Raw genomic sequence first — 19,541 nt, forward strand, 5'->3', positions numbered from 1 at the left:
TTTTTGGATAACATATGCTCAAAATCCAGATAATTTACATTCAAGATCACTTGCAAAATTAGAGATTATACCCTAAATCTCATGTTAGTTCAAAAATATTAATATAATTACATCTAGTCTAGCTATATAATCATAACATATGAAAGAATGATTTAACCCTAACCCTAACCCTCTCTAATTACATCTTTGTACATGATCAAAATAAATAAAAGAATGAAAGAATTCCCATAATTACATCTAAGATCGTCTAAGTAATATATGTACCCTAATCTTGCTTCAAAAAAGTTTGCTTGCAAATTCATCAACAAACCCTCCATTTCTTCTTGATTTATCAGCCAAATCTCTTAATTCTGATAAACTCCTTCCCAATTTCAAAGCCATTTTCATCTCAAACAATTCTCCATTTTCTCTTTTTCCAAAATCCCTTTCTTCTAAACTTGTCTCAATTGTCTCATCCAAAAGATTAAAAAACCCTCCACAATTCCTATACATCTCAAATACCATCCCTACTTGCCCTCCATGCTCTATTGTGTTCACAACTCCCGCCATTGACCCAGCCACAGCCGCCACCACCCCGCCCCACACGGCCCCATGCCCTGCAAAACCTGACCCAACGGCCGCAATCCCGGTAAGAACCGGGCCCACGACCGCCAACATTTTATTTAATTTCAATGCCTTGTTACCTAGCCTGACATAATCCTCAATGTCCTTTTTCTCAATCACTTCAACAATGTCTCTCATTTCTTCCTCCAATTCTTTATTCCAACCATTACTCCCAAACGACGTCATTTTATTCAAAGACGACGGTTTCCTTGTGGGCCACCATCTGGCTGGCTTGTACGTCTCCGGGAATTTATCAAGCATCGCTCCCAATAGAGGAAGCGGGTACGCTCTATCCAAAGCCAATACTTGCTCCATAAACCCGTCAACGTCTAAACGGGTCGGGTTCCCTACAGTCAATGTGGTCTCGACTCGTGTTTTAAGCTGCTTGAACAACCTAACCGAATTTCTCTGCTCTTGGGCTAATTGAGAAGGTTGAATCTTGTTCATAATTAAAAGCAATCCTGTTGCAGCTGTGAATAACACTACGGAAGATACCTTCAACGCCAAGTTATCTTCTCCCATGGTCGAAACACCCGCCATTGTTGCCGCACTTAACGTGATCATGTTAATAGAGTTTAACAACAATGAATTCCAATTGTCACGTTGCTCTTTCACGTTGTTATGCATCTCAATTCTATCAGAAATCGCCTCTAAAATTGCGTAAAGCTTGATTTTGACGTCGTCTTGTTTATCGGTCGTCATATTTTTCGGACTAGACGTTATTGTCTTTACTCCGTTTATGTCCTGCATGACTAGGTTTTTGGTAAGATCAATATTTGGTAGCTTTGGCACTACAATCATGGGTTTCTTTAGGTATGTTGTGGGTCGATTTATGCTCGAAATTTGAAGATTTCGGGTCGAAAAGAGATGGTTTGTAGATAATGAGAGGTTTGTGCAAGCTTGTAATGAAATCATGACTATATTTTGGACGGAAATAATATGAATGTAATTATGAAATCTTCCTTTTTCTTTGTTTCTATTTTTAGTGTTTTTGGTGTTTGATTGTTGTGAGAAAGTTTGGTTTTTGAGAAGTTGGTTTTGTGGATTGTGAATTTATGAGCTAGAAAGGTGGAGGAATGGTGTATATATAGTATGGGGTACAAAGAAGACAAATGGGTCAACATTGAATTTGTTGACCAAATTTATGTATTTTTTTGGTTTTGACTTGGCTTTGGTTTAGACTTGTTCATTCCTTGTGTACTTAGTACATCATAAGGTCCACCACTATTCAATTATTCATGGCTATACTACGAGGATTAACTTGGTCTTTTCCATGTTCAATATATGCATGGTGTAGTAAAATTTTGAGTTCTTTGATTTGTTCTAATATATAGGCTATAAGCTTAATACTACTTTTCTTAATTAGGCTTTTCTTAATTAGGCTTTGTCATCATTAGGCTTTGGTTTAGACTTGTTCATTCCTTGTGTACTTAGTACATCATAAATAGAGTAGGCAATGGGTCGTGCTGGGTTGGCCCGCGTGCCGGCCCATCGTGCCTTCCCCCAAAATTGGCCCGGCCCAAGCACGGATATTGGGCTCCTCGGGCCGTGCCGTGCCAGGCCCACTAATCCAAACCTACGCCGCGGCCCGCTCAAGGCACGGCCATTTTCGTGCTCGGGCCGTGCCTTGCCCATGGGCTTTTCATGCCTTGTCCGTAGGCCGGCCCATGTGCCTTAATATTTTTTTTATTTAAAAAAAACGTTATATAATTGATATAGTTTTAGTACTTTTTGTTTAATAAATAATGATTAATGGTTTAAATATATATTTTATTAAATATTAATGTACTTTTTGTTTAATAAATGATAATTAATGGTTTAAATATATATTTTATTAAATATTAATGTACTTTTTGTTTAATAAATAATGATCAACGGGTCATTCTTCGTGCCAAGCCCGTCGTGCCTTGTCCGTGCCGGGCTCCGCCGTGCCTGGGCCGTGCCGTGCCTAGGCACGGATTTTTGAAGAAAATTGCGCCGGAGCCCGTCTCAAGCCCAGTCGTGCCGTGCCCGTGCTTCCTCGATTTTCTCACCGGGCCGTGTCGTGCCGTGTCGTGGGTCGTGCCTGACCGTGCCGCCCACCGGCCCTTTATGCCAACTCTAATCATAAGGTCCACCACTATTCAATTATTCATGGCTATGTAAGAGGATTAACTTGGTCTTTTCAATGTTCAACATATGGTGGTGAAGTAAAATTTTGAGTTCCTTGATTCGTTCTAATATAGAGGCTATAAGCTTAATAATACTTTTCTTAATTAGGCTTTGTCATCACTAGGGCTGTTCACTCAATGATCCGCACCGAAAATCAAATCGGGTGACACAATTTATTCATGGTCTGGCCACGGTTAGATAATTTTGGTTCATTCGATTTTTGGTCCAGTTCTGTACCAAATCGATTGGACTGTGTGGACCGTACCACAGATCGAACTGACTTTTAATACATACTCCCTCCAATTCAGTGTTTCCTTCCCTATTTCCTTAAACAATGAGTAGTATATATATTAGGTGTTTATAATATGAAATATATATTCTTTTAAACAATTATAAATTTTGTTTAGTTAGTTGGTATTTATAATTCGGATGAACTATATTTACCTATATTTTGAAATAATAAATTTATAATAACACGTAAATTATTGTTTTTTAAATACAATTTGCATAAAAAACTAAATGTGGTCCATTTTGTATGATCCGGTCCCGGTCCACTCATATACAGTTAGGATGCTTGAATGTCGTTAAAATAAAATGTCATATATATATAAAAAAAAATCATTCAAAATATAAGTCTGTTATATGATCACACTCTTATTACGTCTCATATCTCAATCACCTGTTTATTTTTTTATATTTTTTTTATGAGGTACTTTAATAAATGGTGAATAAATTGATTGAGACAGAGGGAGTAATATTCTTGCTAATATGATTACTATTATTCGCAACCTTTACTATAGCTGACCAATAACAAGGGCCAACCTGGCTCGGCTCTGCCCAGCCCCTGTCTCCATATGAAGCCCGACCTGTGTCCCCCATGCGAGGCTTGGTCCGGCCAAAAGCGTATCATGTCGAGTTAGAGTTAAGTTTGAGTCGGCATGTCCCTATCCATAAGACCGAGAGATTCAACCCGTGGGTCGTGGCCAGGTCTAGGCTAGCTACATTCTTTTCATTCTATTAATTAACTATTTTTATTTTTTAGACTATGTACATTCTCATGAGTCATGATCGTATAGATCTACATCTCATAGTGTATGTTATTAAATCATTTAGGCAAAGCTACTTGATAGTTGAAATAAGAAAGGTTTATTTTGAATATCCATTACAGCCGTCATTTAAGTCCTTCCTCTAAATCAGGATGACAGCCATCCTCGTAATTATTTGCTTAATCCTACGATTTGATGAGAATTAAACTACAGTAATCAGTATTATCTCGGATTTGTTTATCTTAAAGGTCCTACGCCATATGGTTACCTACCTCAACTGAAATTAGAAAGCAAAATTCTTTACCCCAATCTCAAACTGATTATTACTAGTGTCATAAATATATGTTAATTTCATCCACTCTTTATAGAAAGTTTTGGTGCTTTCTTACAGTTTCATGTTGTTTGCCACTTTAGTCGGCACGGTACCGTACATACTAGCCAATAAAAAGTCTTTTAATTTCACTTATTTTCGACTTCATTATATACAAAAATGGTCAGTATCTATTCGAACAATAATCTCATTGGTTAGCGTCTATAATAACATATGTAATACCAAAGTTAATTTAAAAGGTTATCATCGTTACAACCAAAGTGAATCAACAACTCAATAGAAATAATTATAGAAATAAGGATAAAATAGCCAAATAGACGAAGTTATAATACGCAAATTAAACATGACCCTATATATATATAGATTAAAAAGGCTCAAACTCGGGCGCCAAGCATAGCAAAAGAGAATGAAACCTTTCCTATTGCTCAACAACATACAAAGTCGTTATTAAGACATAGAGAACAATTATTGAGGAATCCAACAAATAATAATATACCCACGAATTGAAGATCCTTTAATTTAATTTGTCGTTGTGAGCAGCATATATCTTTGTAATGTTGTAGCACAGGAGTTGATTCGACCGTGTGATCGATCTGCTAGTTTTAAACTCTTTGCGATGCTTAAGAGGGTGGGAATTGCAGGGAGGATGGTAATACCCATCTCCTCCAATCACCTCGTCTCCTGATTTTATTACCTTGTACTTCGACTACAGTCGAGGGCCTCATAGCTTCTAATATTAAGCGTCTGTCATACGTTAAATTCTTAATCCTAGGAAAATTTGAAATTACGGCAATAGAAACCCATCCATCTTTATCCATTCTCTGACGCAAATATACATCCTTAGCTAGATTTTCATCACTGAAGTAATAATTAATCTGCTCCATTATCTTATAATGTAGCCCAAAATCCAATACAGGAAGAAACGGAACCGGTGCAACAAACGGCATCATCATTGGCATGCCTGGGTAGAGATAACCAAAAGGCAAATGGGGAGGCGCCATAGGGTTCATAAAAGAGGGATTTGCATCAAAACTATTTGGAGCATTAACTCTTGGGTGCATGGAAGTATTTTCCCCACCATAAAATCGTCTCCCCCCATAATATTGACGTGTTGGCCGGCGGTTTTCGCGAGTTAAATCATGAGACCTTGTAGAAGACATTATATTCGTATAGAGTTCAATAAATTAATTTTTGGTGATAAAAGAAGATTGTTGTAAGGTTAAACTGGGAGAAGATGTGAGATTATATATACTACACATAATATTTTCTCTTTATCGGAAAAGGAATTTTTTAAAAAAAAAAAAATGCGCTGTTTAACAGATTCGAACTCAAGACCATCCACAAAAATGCACTTATTCTACACTACATAACCACCAAAGCAATCAAAGTTATATGTTAAATCTAAGTGCTTAAATAAAATATTGAGTAATTGTTGTTAAAGTCCCAAAATGCATTTATTGCTATTAATATTAAATATTTAATTTTAATCTCCCAAATAAGTCATAACATTATCCTTGGTGTTATGGTTAGGGGGTGTTAAGTGATTGTTTTAGTTTGCGGGTTCGATTCCCATCAGTTACGTTTTTGGTTTTTTTTTTTTTTTTTAAAAAAAAAATTGTCTAAGTCGCTCAATGCCGAGCGTTTTGGCTTCAAGTCGCTCTCCCGAGCGACCTTAATCCGACCTAGCAACGCTAAAACCGAGCCTACGTGGACCCATTTTGGGTAATTAGTTTCAATGTCACCCTATTTCGTTAAATTGTTTGTTATAAAACCCCATTTTGGAAAAACAAAGGGACCTTTTTGTGAGTAGGATTAGTACTACTTAATTGCATAGGATTTGGAAAGAGTATAAAATCTCTGTTCCTTGAAATATGAACTTCCACAAATATTATTTAATGATTTATTTATTATTTAGGGTTTTATATATTACCGCATGTAGTCAAGTTTTTTTGGCACATAATAGGGCTAAGCCCGAGAACTAAGGAACAAAAAGAGAAAGCGCTCCATACAGAAGGTCTTCACGCATAATAGAACGAAGAGGGTCCGGCGGTGCATCGAGATGGATGACATTGGTAGATACTTGAACCACCATAATTCTTGCACGTTATATCGTTTTTCAACTGATGCATGAAGAGTGAAAAGCTCCATGTTTTTCGATATATGAACGGCCTTTTGAATTTAGTCGATTGTGAAAGATTTGGAAAAATACATAATACTATAACTTAATTAGATGAATTTTCATCTTTCAAAGTAAATTGAATCATGAAAAATACATGGGTTATACGAATTTTTCCGAACAAATTAAAATTACTGATTTACTTGTAATAGTATATGATTTTTTTTGATATGGAAGACAAGCTTAGTGCAAAGACACCTGAAAACCTAATAAAATCACACACATCATTGTCAAAAGTCTTAAATCAGACTCCCGTTCTATTCAAATATACAAAGGTCTATATTCAATTCCAAGTCAAGATGTAGAACAAGTCGACCATAGATCTCAAACAATTAAACAATTTGTTGAGTTACAATACTCCTAACATTAAAGAAAATTATTTCCGAATTACGCTAAATTGTGAAAATTGATTCTAATTAATTTGTATTTAGTTCCTATCGTTTACTTAGGCTCCGTTTGGCACGACACTTCAGGTAACTTATTTGATCAAATAAAGTACCTGAAATGAAATGCTACCACATGTAACATTTGAGAAATCGGGTACCTGAAATGACTTATTTTCTATTTTGTACCCCTTTATTCTATAATATTAAACAATTTTCATATCTTTTTACGTCATTTTACCAAAATCAACTACCTTTTCGGCTAGTTTGCCAAACACATTTTTATATAATCAGTTACCTTATAAGCTCCTAATTTTCAGCTACCTTATCAGTTACTTTTTCAGATTTCAGTTAGTTTTTCAGGTTTCAGCTACCTTTTCATATAGTTTTGCCAAACAGAACCTTTGTTATTTTTAAGATTCCCAATAATATGGTCACAGCTGGTCAATAGCAAGGTTAAAATAGTTCCTGCGTACTAGTCATTATTCACTTCGTCTTTTTTATTTCATTTCTTTTTTTTTTGTGATGGTATATTTTAACCAAAAATAAATACTAAGTACAAGACTAAATAAAGAGAGCAAGTGTTTTAACCAAAAATAAATACTACGAGTACTAGTACAAGACTAAATAAATATTAGTGTTAATAGTGTTTTTTGGTGTGAGGAGACTCGCTTATAAGGACATAAAATGTTATCAAGATTTAAATTCAGGTTATGAATATTACCTCTTATTATTTATGACTTTAATTATCATTTGATATTTAAGTCTATTATTTATGTCTATTAGGGAAGACTAAAAATAATTCATGCAACTCTATATACACAAATACTTATATAAGATTGCCTCATATATATTTATAGGAAAATGATTCTTTTAATAGTTATTTTGCCCATTGATATACTTATGTTTTGATCAGTTCTATGTTATCTTTGTATAAAACCATCATACACAAGTGACAACACTAACTGCTCTCTATATGTGCTGTCAAAAAAAAAAAAAAAACTGCTCTCTATATGAAGTTTTCTTTTATGCCCATTATTACTAGAAAGTTTATCCGATAACTTCTTCCATTTCTCTCTTTTATTCTATCCGTAAATATTCTTTAATTCGAAGATTTCATCTCTTTTACTCTATCGTAACATAATAACCTCCCTAACATATATGACCTGAATTTTTTTCCTATGTATTCTACTTTTTCTTTTTATACCACATCAACATATTTGACCCGTCTTAAACCTACATACCCTAAATAATTCAAAATAGCCAACAAATGGGATAAAACGATCCCATTTGATTTCACACTCAAACTGTCAAATATAAAGCTTGTAATCATGATAAGTATCTAATTACACTTTGACTTGCTTATTTCTCGTTAATTAATTGTCATTCCGTGGTTATCAAGCCAAAAGAAATCTTCCTTTTTGAGATTATTACTTATCAAGGAATGTTGATTTTATATTTTTTCAGAAAGTCAAACTGTTGAAAGTAAAATTAGGATGCAACTACACTGAGCTAGAGTGATAATCTTTCAGCAAAGTACAACAAGTTTCAACATTACTACAAAAACAAAGTAATTAAATTAAATTGTAAGCATTCATCATTCCTTATGTCATAACTAAATCTACAAAGATGTAAGATAAGTAAACATGCATATCAATTCAAAGTCAAAACATGCAACAAATCAATGGACTCAATAAAAAAAATAATAACTTCAATTCTTATCCTATATAAAATTGAATAATAATCAATAGTAAAAAGAATTCAAAATCCATTACTACTTTGTTCAAAATGCTATTATAGTTAATGGACTGATACAATGTAGATGCGGCCTTCTCCCCCTCCTCCTCGGTTACTTGTTTTGGGTGTGTTGTTAGGGACTTTATTGGCTCTTGGGTTCATGGGTGGTCTAGCCGGTGTTTTGCTACTACCCCCTTTCTTAGTGAGGTCCTTGCTATTAGAGAAGGGATCCGTTTTGCCGTTTTGTCCACTGATAATTTTGTGATTGCTTCTGACTGTATTAATGCTGTAAAGACTATTCTTAGCTCGGACCATCCGTGCGGTCCCCTTGCTAACATCATCATTGAGTGTAGGGAACTATTAAAAGCTTCACCAAGACTGGAGCTTGTGTTTGAGACGAGATCGGCTAATAGGGTTGCGGATGCTGTCGCCTAATTCTCCGCGGCGGACACAAGCCTTGCTAATGGATGTTTTATTTGGGAACTTGCCCCATCTTTTGTTACGAACTTATGTATTCTTGACTTTTTAGAGGCTTGCACGCCTCTTAACCCCGACCCCCCTCCATGATGTACTTGAACTCTTTGCTTCTTTTTTAATATAATGTTCCCTTTGACCAAAAAAAAAAAAAAAAAAAAAAAAAATTGGATAGGTCAAACCGGTGCAGGGCTGGCCAGCCTGGTCCGCACGAGGAAGGCGGGGGCAGCCCGAATATGAATGACTCAGAGTTGATTCAGACTAATTTTGGGTTTTCGGTGGGTAGGGCCTGATGCATTGGACAATTTTTTTTTTTCCTCTTTATTACTTGTAATAGTTTGGACAAGTTGCAGATGAAACATACCGTGTTAGGGATTAAGGGAAGGTGGAAAGTCGGGTCAGTCACGCATCCGTGCATGGGAGATGGAACGAAGGTCGTGCTAACCCGGCCTACATACTAGCTAGATTGGTCACTTCTAGTTAAAAATATATGGTTAATTAATTGAATAGTACTCCGTAACAACATAAACGGAATACTGACCGACACAATAATTTATTAACGCACTAATGTCTTGTGCAACTATACAATACCGGAATGAATCATCTAATAAAATAGTTATAACTTGACAAAATCAATCAATCTAAATAAAAAACTACTCGTTTTAATTTACCGTAACATTAATAATTCGAACTGAACTCAACGGTGCTGGTAATATAATAATGTTACTATGTTAGCCACCCAAATGAATGAAGTCCTTGTAATCAACCTGACCAGTTTTTAACCTGACCAATTGATTACAAGCTCTTATAAGAGGAGAATAACTAATGAAAATGACTTAACAGGTTTGATCGGAATGTGTCGTAGATGATCGTATGGCGTATGCAAAAGGTCAAGGCTTGACAAAATAATTAAAAGTACGAAAAGGTCCATTCTAACATTCTATGTGCCTAGTCAAAGCAACCACCGGTCAACATCTTCCAATCGCATGCTCTTCCTTTCTTTTACCAACTTTATTTAATTGCATTGCTTCGCCTATATATATATTAGGTCACCTTCATTATCATCCCAAAACAATTCTTCATCTTTTTTTTGGATCGAAAGAACATTAATTAAAAAGGAATCCAGTTCAAGAAAGATACATCAAGGGGGCGGGTCGGGGGGAAGCGGCTCATTGGCCGAAACAAAGTCTTTAGTACACAAATTGCTAACAAAAGAGGGGGCTAGGTCCCAAATAAAACAACCATTACAAGAGGTGGTATCATTTAGAGAAAACTTGGCAAGAGAATCCGCAACTTCATTAGCCGACCTCTTCTCAAACATTAGCTTCAAATGGGGAGAGCCTTCCAAAAGATCCCTACACTCAAGGACAATGTTAGTAAAAGGACCACACGGAGGGGCAATACTCAAGATGTTGGTGACCGCAATAAGACAATCAGAGGCAATAATACACTTATCCAAAGATTGAGCGCAAAACCGGAGTCCCTCCCGAATGGCAAGGATCTCACAAACAAAAGGGTTAGGGCCAAACAAACGAGACGACCAACCCCTAACCCAAGACCCAAAATCATTCCTAACAACACACCCAATACCAGCTAAGGAAGAGGAAGGGGAGAAAGCCGCATCCACGTTGACCTTAAGCCAACTATGCGGAGGGAGAGCCCAGCTACACGGGTAGCAGAAGGCGGAAGGAGGGGCACAAACAGGGACAGGCGGGCCAGAGTTAGCCGCGGTCCAGGCAGCAGAAAGGGCGGAAGTGGATCCACAAAACACATGGCAAGGGGTGGGCGAGGGGGTGGAGAACAGGAAATCACATCTTCTGGTCCAAAGACGCCAAAGAAGGAAAGAAAAGTTTGTGGGCCAGGAGGGGTTAGAAGACGTACAGTTCGAATGAATCCAAGGCTGGAGGTCAAGGGAGAAGAAAGAGGGTAAGACATCAAACTGAGCCCAAACCGACGAGGCAAAACTACAATCGCGAAGGAGATGGAGAGTAGATTCCTCAAGGGAAGGGCTAGGGCAGATGGAGCAGGAATGGGAGAGAATAATGCCGCGTTTAAAGAGGTTAAGATTTTGGGGTAGTTTATCCCACCAGGTAAGCCAGAGGAAGAACTTGATTTTTGGGAGAGTTGGGAGATCCCAGAGCCATCCCAGATCAGGTGTGACAGAGGGCGGGCAAGGGGTTTGGCTGCAGAGGGAGGAGTACGTGGAACCGATGGAAAATTTATTCTTGGGGGCGAGAGAGGTAGTTAAGATGTCCAATCGACCGGGGGAGGGAAGGGGGATGGCTAAAATGGAATTAATGATATCACAGGGAAGGACAAAATCTAGGCTCTCAAAGCTCCACGACCCATTAGAGATAATGGAACAAAGACTGGCATTGTTAGAACTTTCATTAAGGGGGCCATGAATGACACCCCTTAAAGGCCCAAGGGGAGACCACCTATCGGTCCAGAGGGAAATAGAAGTCCCATCTCCAATGGACCACATGAGATAGCTTTGGAGAATAGGAGCACCAAAGCCCACATTTTTCCAAATGTGGGACCCGGTCCTAAAGGAGGTCAGGCGGGGGGAATTGTATTTACTACACAAGGCTCTAGAGGCGAGGGAAGTTTTTTCATAAAGGATTTTCCAAGTCAGCTTGGCGGAGTAAGCATCATTAAGGGGGCGGGACGCTTTAATTCCAAGGCCACCCAGAATCAAAGGTTTGGTAACCAGATCCCAATTAGAGAGGTGAAGTTTACGGGAGGAAGTGCCCGACCAGAGGAAGGTGCGAACACACTTATCAATTTCAGTGAGGGTGAGGGCGGGGAGGCGAATACATTGCATGATATGAGAGGGGATAACATTTAAAGTAGATTTAATAAGGCAAAGTCTGCCCGCTTTGGAAAGGAAGCGGGTTTTCCAATTTGCCAACTTGGAATGGATATTATCTAAGATGAACCGAAGATCAGCCTTCTTGGGTTTGGTTCCTTTAAGGGGAAAACCAAGGTAAGTACCGAGGTTGGAGGTAGTCTTAATTCCAAGGGAAGTCTCAAACATGTTAATATTCTCCACAGAAGTGTATTTAGAAAAAATGAGTTTGCTTTTAGAACAGTTAATTTTCTGTCCCGAGGAGGAGCAGAAGCTCAGGAGAGTGTCTTGGAGGGCGCAAAGGTTGTTCTCAGAAGCACTCCCAAACAGCAGAATGTCATCCGCAAAAAGGAGATGAGAGAACGAAGCACCTCCCTTGCCAAGGGGAAACGGGGTCCAATCAAGATCAGAGCAGGACTGATGGATGAGGGTTGAAAGGGCCTCCATACAAATAATAAAGAGGTAAGGAGAGAGAGGGTCACCTTGTCTAATGCCTCTAGAGGGGGAGAAACTAGGCAGAAGCGAACCATTGAAGGAGACTTGGGTGGAGGGGGAGGAGATACAGCTCATGATAAGGGAGATCGTGTCTCTATCAATCTGAGCCTGAGTGAGGCAGGAGAGGATAAAGTCCCATTCAAGACGATCAAAGGCCTTTTCAAGGTCAAGTTTGAGAGCGAACCAACCTAATTTATTTTTAGAAGTGTGCATAGAATGAAGAATTTCAGTAGCAACGATATAGTTAGTATCCGTTCCTCTTCCAGGGATTGAACTACCTTGGTTGGGGGAAATAATCTTGTGCATCAAAGGTTTCAGGCGGTTGACAATGATTTTGGTCACGGTTTTATAGGTGGTGTTACAAAGGCTGATGGGCCGGAAGTTAGTAATGGTTTGGGGGGAGGGGATTTTAGGGATGAGAGAAATGGCAGTTTTGTTAATGGCTCCTGGCATACACTTGGTGCGGAAAATGGTTTGGATACAAAGGATAAGGTCGCCTTTAATGATGTGCCAGCAGTTTTTGAAAAAGCCCGCATGAAACCCATCAGGCCCTGGGGCTTTCTTAGAGCCAAGGGAAAAGAGAGCAACGCGGATCTCATCTTCAGAGGGGACAAAGAAGGAAGTAAGGGGGGGATGGTGGTTAGGCAAAACACGAGTGACAAAGGATTTTTCAGAGGTGTATAGTTTTGCGAAGAAATTTGTGATGTGAGTAGAAAGGTTGTCATGACCGGAGATGGTGAGGCCGACATCATCGACTAAGGAAAGGATCCTGTTGAAGCTGCGACGTAAAGTTACAGATTTCTGGAAAAAGGACGTGTTTCTATCGCCATCCACCAACCAATTTATGCGGGAGCGATCTTTCCAAAAGGAATGTTCCAAATCAAGAATGTGGTTCAATTCATTAAGGAGAGAGTCATTGAGATTGTTAAGGAAAGTCGAGTTGGGATGGCGGCAGAGGTCACGTTGAACACCAAGTAGGCGTCCATTAAGAGATTTCTTGCTCTGGAAAAGGTTACCAAAGGCATTGGCCGCCCAGTCCCCAAGGACCACACTAAGGGAGAAAAGTTTGGTAGGGACGCAATCGGAGGAGGAGGACCAAGTGAGGTCAACGAGAGGGAGAAAGTTAGGGTCAGTGGCCCAAAAGGATTCGAATTTAAAGGCTTTGGGTTGATGGCATTCAGTCAGAGAAGACCTAAGGATAATCGGGCAGTGGTCAGAGGAGAGGCGGGTGAGATGGGAATTATGGGAATTGGGGTAATGGTCAAGCCACGATTGATTAACCCAAACCCGGTCGAGGCGCTCAAAAATTGGGTGATTACGTCTCTTATTTGTCCAAGTAAATTTGGGGCCAGAGAAACCAAGGTCAATCAGATTACAATCATTCATGGTCGACTTAAACAGGTTCACTCTATTCCATTTAATACCACAACCACCTAATTTTTCTAAGGGTCCAGTAACCTCATTGAAGTCTCCAATGCAAACCCAAGGATGATTGAGGTTCACAGACAAAGCTTTTAACTCATTCCACAAATTAACTCTACGTTTAAATTTAGGGTTGGCATAAACAGCGGAAAGAAAGAAAACAAGATTAGAAGACCGAACCTGAGCCACCACATTAATCATCTGATCGGCCTTGTCAACAAGAGTAATATCAACATCCATAGAATTCCACAACATGATAATACCGCCTGTAAAACCCGCAGGGTCGAGGATTTCCCAAGAGTCAAAATGAAGACCACGCACAATAGCCAAGGAATTGGGCGAGCTGACACGGGTTTCAGAGAGAATGACGATGTGGGGTTTATGGGCATTAACAAGATATGAGAGATGGGTGGTAAAGGATGGGCGGGCAATGCCACGACAATTCCAATAAAGAATATTCATGTTAGGCGGAAGAGGAAGGGAGTTAACAGGCCCGGCCAGAGCCTCTGGTTTTCCCGCGTCCTCCTCCGCGTCTAGTTCTCTGCCTAGGAGGGTGCTGGAGACTTTGATGGTTGACCCCGTCAGAATCAATAGGAGTTCTCTGCGATCCCATCCGAGGGCAGCCCAGCTTGCCCAAATGTTCAGTTTGTTCAATGGGATTGCTGTTCTGAAAATCTTCACCGTATTGGAGAAGCTTGCAACTAGGAGGTCTTTCTCCAAAGAGGTCAACAATGAGACTGTCCTCAATCGAGGCAAAATGGGAATGGGGTCCGACAGGAACTCCAGGGCTTCCGGCAGCACGGGAGCCAGAGGGGAGTGATCTTTGTAGTTCACAAACCATTTCAGGAAGCAAAGGAGAGCAGGAGGCAGATTCAAGAGGTCGGTCAAATCTGGTAGATGAGCTGGGGCAATTAATCTGTTGGGTCTCCGGGAAGTGAGAAGGCTTAAGGACAGGCACTGAGGAGGGGGTTGGAACGGGTTGGCTATGATGGCTCGCAGGACAGGTGCGGGTACTTGAAGCGAGACGAGGAGAGGTTCGAATATGAAGATGGTTTGGTTTACAGGTACCTCTGGTAGGGTAAGAGGTGGGGGTTGGGAGGAGGCCTTTATTGGAGCCTCGGGGTGGAGAAGGAGTATGGTTAAGGGTGAGGGAAAGATCTGGTCGTTGTCTTGGTGGAACAGGATTTGTGGTGGGCGATAGGTAGAGGGTACGCAGCAGCGGAGGAGAATGGGGTCTGTCATTTTTAGTTGGGTTGGAATTTTTTGTGGAGACTTTTTTGTTGCTGATAAAGGGGGTTAAAGTATTGGAAATGATAAAAAGGGAGGAGGGAAGGGGTAGGGTAGGTTGATAGAGGTAAGGATTAAAATTATGGAGGTAAAAAAGAAAGTTAAGCTTTACGGGTGGGGACAAGGTAGTACTACTCAATTTTGAATGGTCAGGGGGAGTTGATGGGAAGGAAGCTATATTAGTGTTTGGCACAGTTTTTGGAAAGAAAAAAGGGAACTTGCTTTTTCCTCTAAATGGAACCATGGTCCAGCTTTTATCAGAAGACTCATGGCTAGTAGGTAAGGGAGCCTCAGAAACAGGAAAACCAGAGTCAGCAGGAAGGGGACCACTCTTAACCGGAATTTCGCAAGTAACCCCACATGCCCCATTACATCGACTTTGACACGTAAAGCAGAAAATTTGTTTTTCAGCAAGCCGTACCTCTTGGCAGAAGGAGCCAATCCAAACTTTGGTTGGGGGAGGTTGAGAATGATCCAAATGAACAGACAGCCGCGCAAATCGAGCATTATTGTTACTCAACCCATTCGAATCAAACTTGATAAACCCGCCTAAAGCATTTCCGACAGCCTGGAGAATGTCAGTGCGATGATATTCAATAGGCAACTCAGGGAGGATAATCCAAGTGGGGACAGAATTAATTGTCGCTGAGGATGGCTGAAAATTAGGACACCACGGTTGGATATGGACATAATGACCAAGCACAAACCATGGCCCATTGCTTCTAATATTCTGAAGATCAGACGGTTTTTCAATTTTACACGAGTAAAACCCACGACCCAGACCGATCAGTCGGACTTGATTTTGACACTTCCACAAAGAGCGGAGGGACGATGAAAGATGGTTAGAATCAATTGATTTTCCAGTGAGCTTGATAATTAAAGTGTTTTCCCAGGTTGATTTTATGGAATTTAAGATCGCCGGTGGTAGATTAATTCTGGGTTCGACATGATTTGGGGGAAAGATCGGGTCATTTGATTTGGGGGAAGAGGAGGAAAAGATGGGGGTTTTTGGTATTTGTGGGTGAGGAATCGAATTAGTTAAAGCAGAACGGTAAGAAACCGTCGCCGGTGGCTGGGTTAGTGGTGGAGAGGAGGCGGTTGGCAAGGGTGGGTTAAGGTTTGTTGAAGGGATTCGATGGCTAGAGTGCGAGGTGGTCCTCAGATGACTCATGGTGGCAATCGGAATTCTGGGGATGGTGACAGGGACCCTTGGTGGCCGGGGAGAAGGTGATGGTGGTGGATCAGGGGGGTTCGTTGGGGGAATTTTTTTGGTCATTATCCTCACTTTATCACTCTAACTCACATCTCTCTAGAAAAGTCCCAAACAATTCTTCATCTAAACCTACAACAATAACATTATTTTCGTCATTCAAATTTAAAACAACCACGTATATTTAATTTTAACATTAATCGTCCTGCCTGTTTATATATTGAAAAACAGCGTAATAATTCCAGTATGGTTATTACCTTACCTTCTTGGTCATCATCAATGACATTACTTACAAGGCCACCCTACCAAACACCACAAATATTTAACCGTCCGATCACGATTAGATCCGTATTATCAATTCCACAATTATCTCCTTCAGATAAAAGATCGAGAGAGCAAAATCGATCAAACACCATCTTCATCAACAATAAAAACACGAAAACTACACCACTCCCGTTGGAGAATAACACAACGAACAATGGCGGCGGTATTAATATTAATACCGTGACAAAGACGCTTCTTAAGCTCCACATTGTTCTTGAAGCGGTATTAGATAGAATTGAGATGCACCATAACGTTGGTGAACAACGTGAGAATTGGAATGCATTATTATTAAACTCACTAAACATGCTCACGTTAACGGCCGCAACGATGGCGGGTGTAGCTAGCGTGGGCGGGAACCACACATTACCGTTGAAGTTATCTTCGGTAGTACTCTTTTCAGCTGCAACTGGGGTAATCTTACTTATGAACAAAATCCAACCTTCTCAATTGGTTGAGGAACAACGGACTGCTGTTCGGTTGTTTAAACAACTACGAACCGACATCCAAACCCAACTTACACTCGAAAACATCAATGATAAATACGTTGAAGACGCTATGGCGAAGGTTCTAGCTTTGGATAGAGCGTACCCTCTTCCTCTCTTAGGTGCCATGCTTGAAAAGTACCCTAAGACGCTTAAGCCCGCGGTTTGGTGGCCTAATTCGAGTAATAAACCGTCATTAGTTGACGGTGTTATTACGAAAGATGGGAAAAATGGATGGAGTAAGGATTTAGAGGAAAAATTGAGAGATATTGTAGGAGTTATAGAAAGAAGGGACAAAAAGGATTACATTAGACTAGGGAATAAAGCATTGAAGTTTAATAAAATCTTAGCTAAAGTAGGTCCAACACTCATGGGGGTTGCGGCCGTGTCGTCGGTCTTTTCCGGACATGGGGGTCCGTGGGCGGGGCTCGTGGCGGCTGCGGCCGGGTCAATGGCTAGTGTGGTGAATAGTGTACAACATGGTGGACAAGTAGGGATGGTATTTGAGATGTATAGGAATTGTGCTGGTTTTTTAAGTTTATTGGAAGAAAGTGTTGAGAATAATGTTGAAGAGAGTGATTTAGGTAAGAGGGAAAATGGGGAATTGTTTGAAATGAAAATGGCTTTGAAATTGGGAAGAAGTGTATCCGAGCTTAGGGATTTTGTGAATGAATCAAATTGTTCTTGGTTATGTGAGGATGGAAGTCCTAAAGGAGAGTTTGCTAGCAAACTCTTTTGATTTGGCTTTGGACAATGTATAGTCAACTAGATAGGTTTATTCTTAGACACAAAATCTCATTTGTCACAAGACATATCCGTCACTTTGGAGTGACGGATATCATTTTCCTCACAAATGACCCAAATAGAGGAGAAAGGGAAGCACATGGGGTGTCCCCACTTTGTCCCCCCTATCTGTTTTGTGAGTGGCATTATCCGTCACTGCTTCCGACCGTTTTCAGCAAGACTAATTGATTCTTAGATTATTAAATTTATTTATTCTTTCATTATTTATCTTTGATTTGTACATTCTTGTAAAAAGGACAAGAATAATATTTGTAGAAATCGTAACCTTAATTTCTTACTTTTACTTACTGAAAGATTAAACTTGCTTGAAGTTTGCATCTACATTGTATTTGTATTTGTGTTTCATTAGTTGTTTTACCATTATTCTTTTACAGGAAAATTCAACCGTATACCAATTCGGTAGTTCATAAATAGTTAAAGAATAAATGCTTAAAAATTAATATGTTAGTTTTAAATTGTTCTAGTTATTCTAAAAAAAATCATTATCTAGTTAGATATTGTCTTTCACCTGAAAATTAACGAGCTGGATTCGAATAAGTTTTCAAAATTGAATTAATTGATTTGAGACATTGATTAATTCAATCAACTAAATTGGGTGAATGGAATAATAGAAATTATGAAGAACGAATACATTGAAATGAACTTAATTGACTAGTGTAAAAGTAAATGAGAAAGTTAATTCATTTATTTGAAAATAAATAAAATTGAATAACTAGTGTCTTTTAATTCTAACTTAATAATTAATTTTACCCTCAAATCTCTACCAAACAATCACAGCTCACATTGGCCAGGTGGACTAAATCATACTCTGTTATAGTACAGGAATTCTATATAATTCGAGTACTAAACCCAGAACTAATACAGGAGCTAAGTTTGATAGCTCGAGTAATTGATTATTGTAGAGATAGAAGAGAAAGAGAGAAGAAGAGAATGAGAATGTAATTGTTGTATTGAATGCTGAAACAATGATTACATGAAGGTATTTATAGACAAGCTGAGCTAACTAACTCATCTTAACAGCCTATTGTAACTAACTTACAGCTGCCATTTAACAAACTTGTAACAAACTAACTAACTAACTTAGATTAGCTATAACAAGTCTTCCCTCCTTCAAAAAAATCTTTGTCCTCAAAGATTAGAATTAGGAAACTGGGCCTCAAAATCATTGTAAAACATCCAAGTAGCATCTTCTGGAGGAAATCCTAGCCATTTAATCAAAACTTTCGTAGCAGCAACTCTGCCTCGTTTTACCAGCCGCCTTTCTAGGATAGCTTCAGGCTCCTTAGGTATGGCAGAATCATGAAAGAGGGCATGTAAGACACCAGCTGCTTGAGAAGGATCATGGCATTTCTTTAACTGAGAAACGTGAAATACTGAATGAATCTGAGCAGAAGAAGGAAGGTGCAACTGATAGGCAACCTTGCCAATCTTATCCACGACTTGGAAAGGGCCATAATACTTGGGACTCAACTTTTCATTACTGCGCTGCTGTATGGACATTTGCCTATAAGATTGCAGCTTCAAATAGACCCAATCGCCAACATTAAATGCACGTTCACTCCTATTTTTGTCTGCATGCTGCTTCATTCTGTTTTGAGCCTTCTGAAGTTGGAATTGCAGCATTCTCATAACCTGTTCTCGCTGCTGAAGGCTTCTGTCAACAGTGTCATTGAGAGAAGAACCTGGCAAATAGGGTAAATGGAGTGGTGCGGCTTGACCATATAACACTTCATAAGGAGTTGTATGAAGTGAACAATGGAAGTTAGTG

General features: G+C 39.4%; 3 protein-coding genes across 3 annotated transcripts; 1 reads left to right on the plus strand and 2 right to left on the minus strand.

The window, feature by feature from the left end:
• Positions 1-276: 276 nt before the first annotated feature.
• Positions 277-1,518, minus strand: LOC141638197 (putative F-box protein At4g22030). Its single transcript, XM_074447605.1, has one exon. The coding sequence runs from the start codon at positions 1,516-1,518 to the stop codon at positions 277-279; it is 1,242 nt and encodes a 413-aa protein (XP_074303706.1).
• An 8,524-nt stretch (positions 1,519-10,042) lies between these two features.
• On the minus strand, positions 10,043-16,229 carry LOC141638205 (uncharacterized). Its single transcript, XM_074447610.1, has 2 exons — positions 15,172-16,229; positions 10,043-14,582 (listed from the first exon to the last, which is right to left on the minus strand). The coding sequence occupies exons 1-2, from the start codon at positions 16,227-16,229 to the stop codon at positions 10,043-10,045; spliced, it is 5,598 nt and encodes a 1,865-aa protein (XP_074303711.1).
• A 180-nt stretch (positions 16,230-16,409) lies between these two features.
• On the plus strand, positions 16,410-17,708 carry LOC141638212 (putative F-box protein At4g22030). Its single transcript, XM_074447620.1, has one exon. The coding sequence runs from the start codon at positions 16,410-16,412 to the stop codon at positions 17,706-17,708; it is 1,299 nt and encodes a 432-aa protein (XP_074303721.1).
• Positions 17,709-19,541: the final 1,833 nt, after the last annotated feature.

Source organism: Silene latifolia, chromosome 2 (assembly GCF_048544455.1).
Source record: "Silene latifolia isolate original U9 population chromosome 2, ASM4854445v1, whole genome shotgun sequence".
Lineage (NCBI taxonomy): Eukaryota > Viridiplantae > Streptophyta > Magnoliopsida > Caryophyllales > Caryophyllaceae > Silene > Silene latifolia.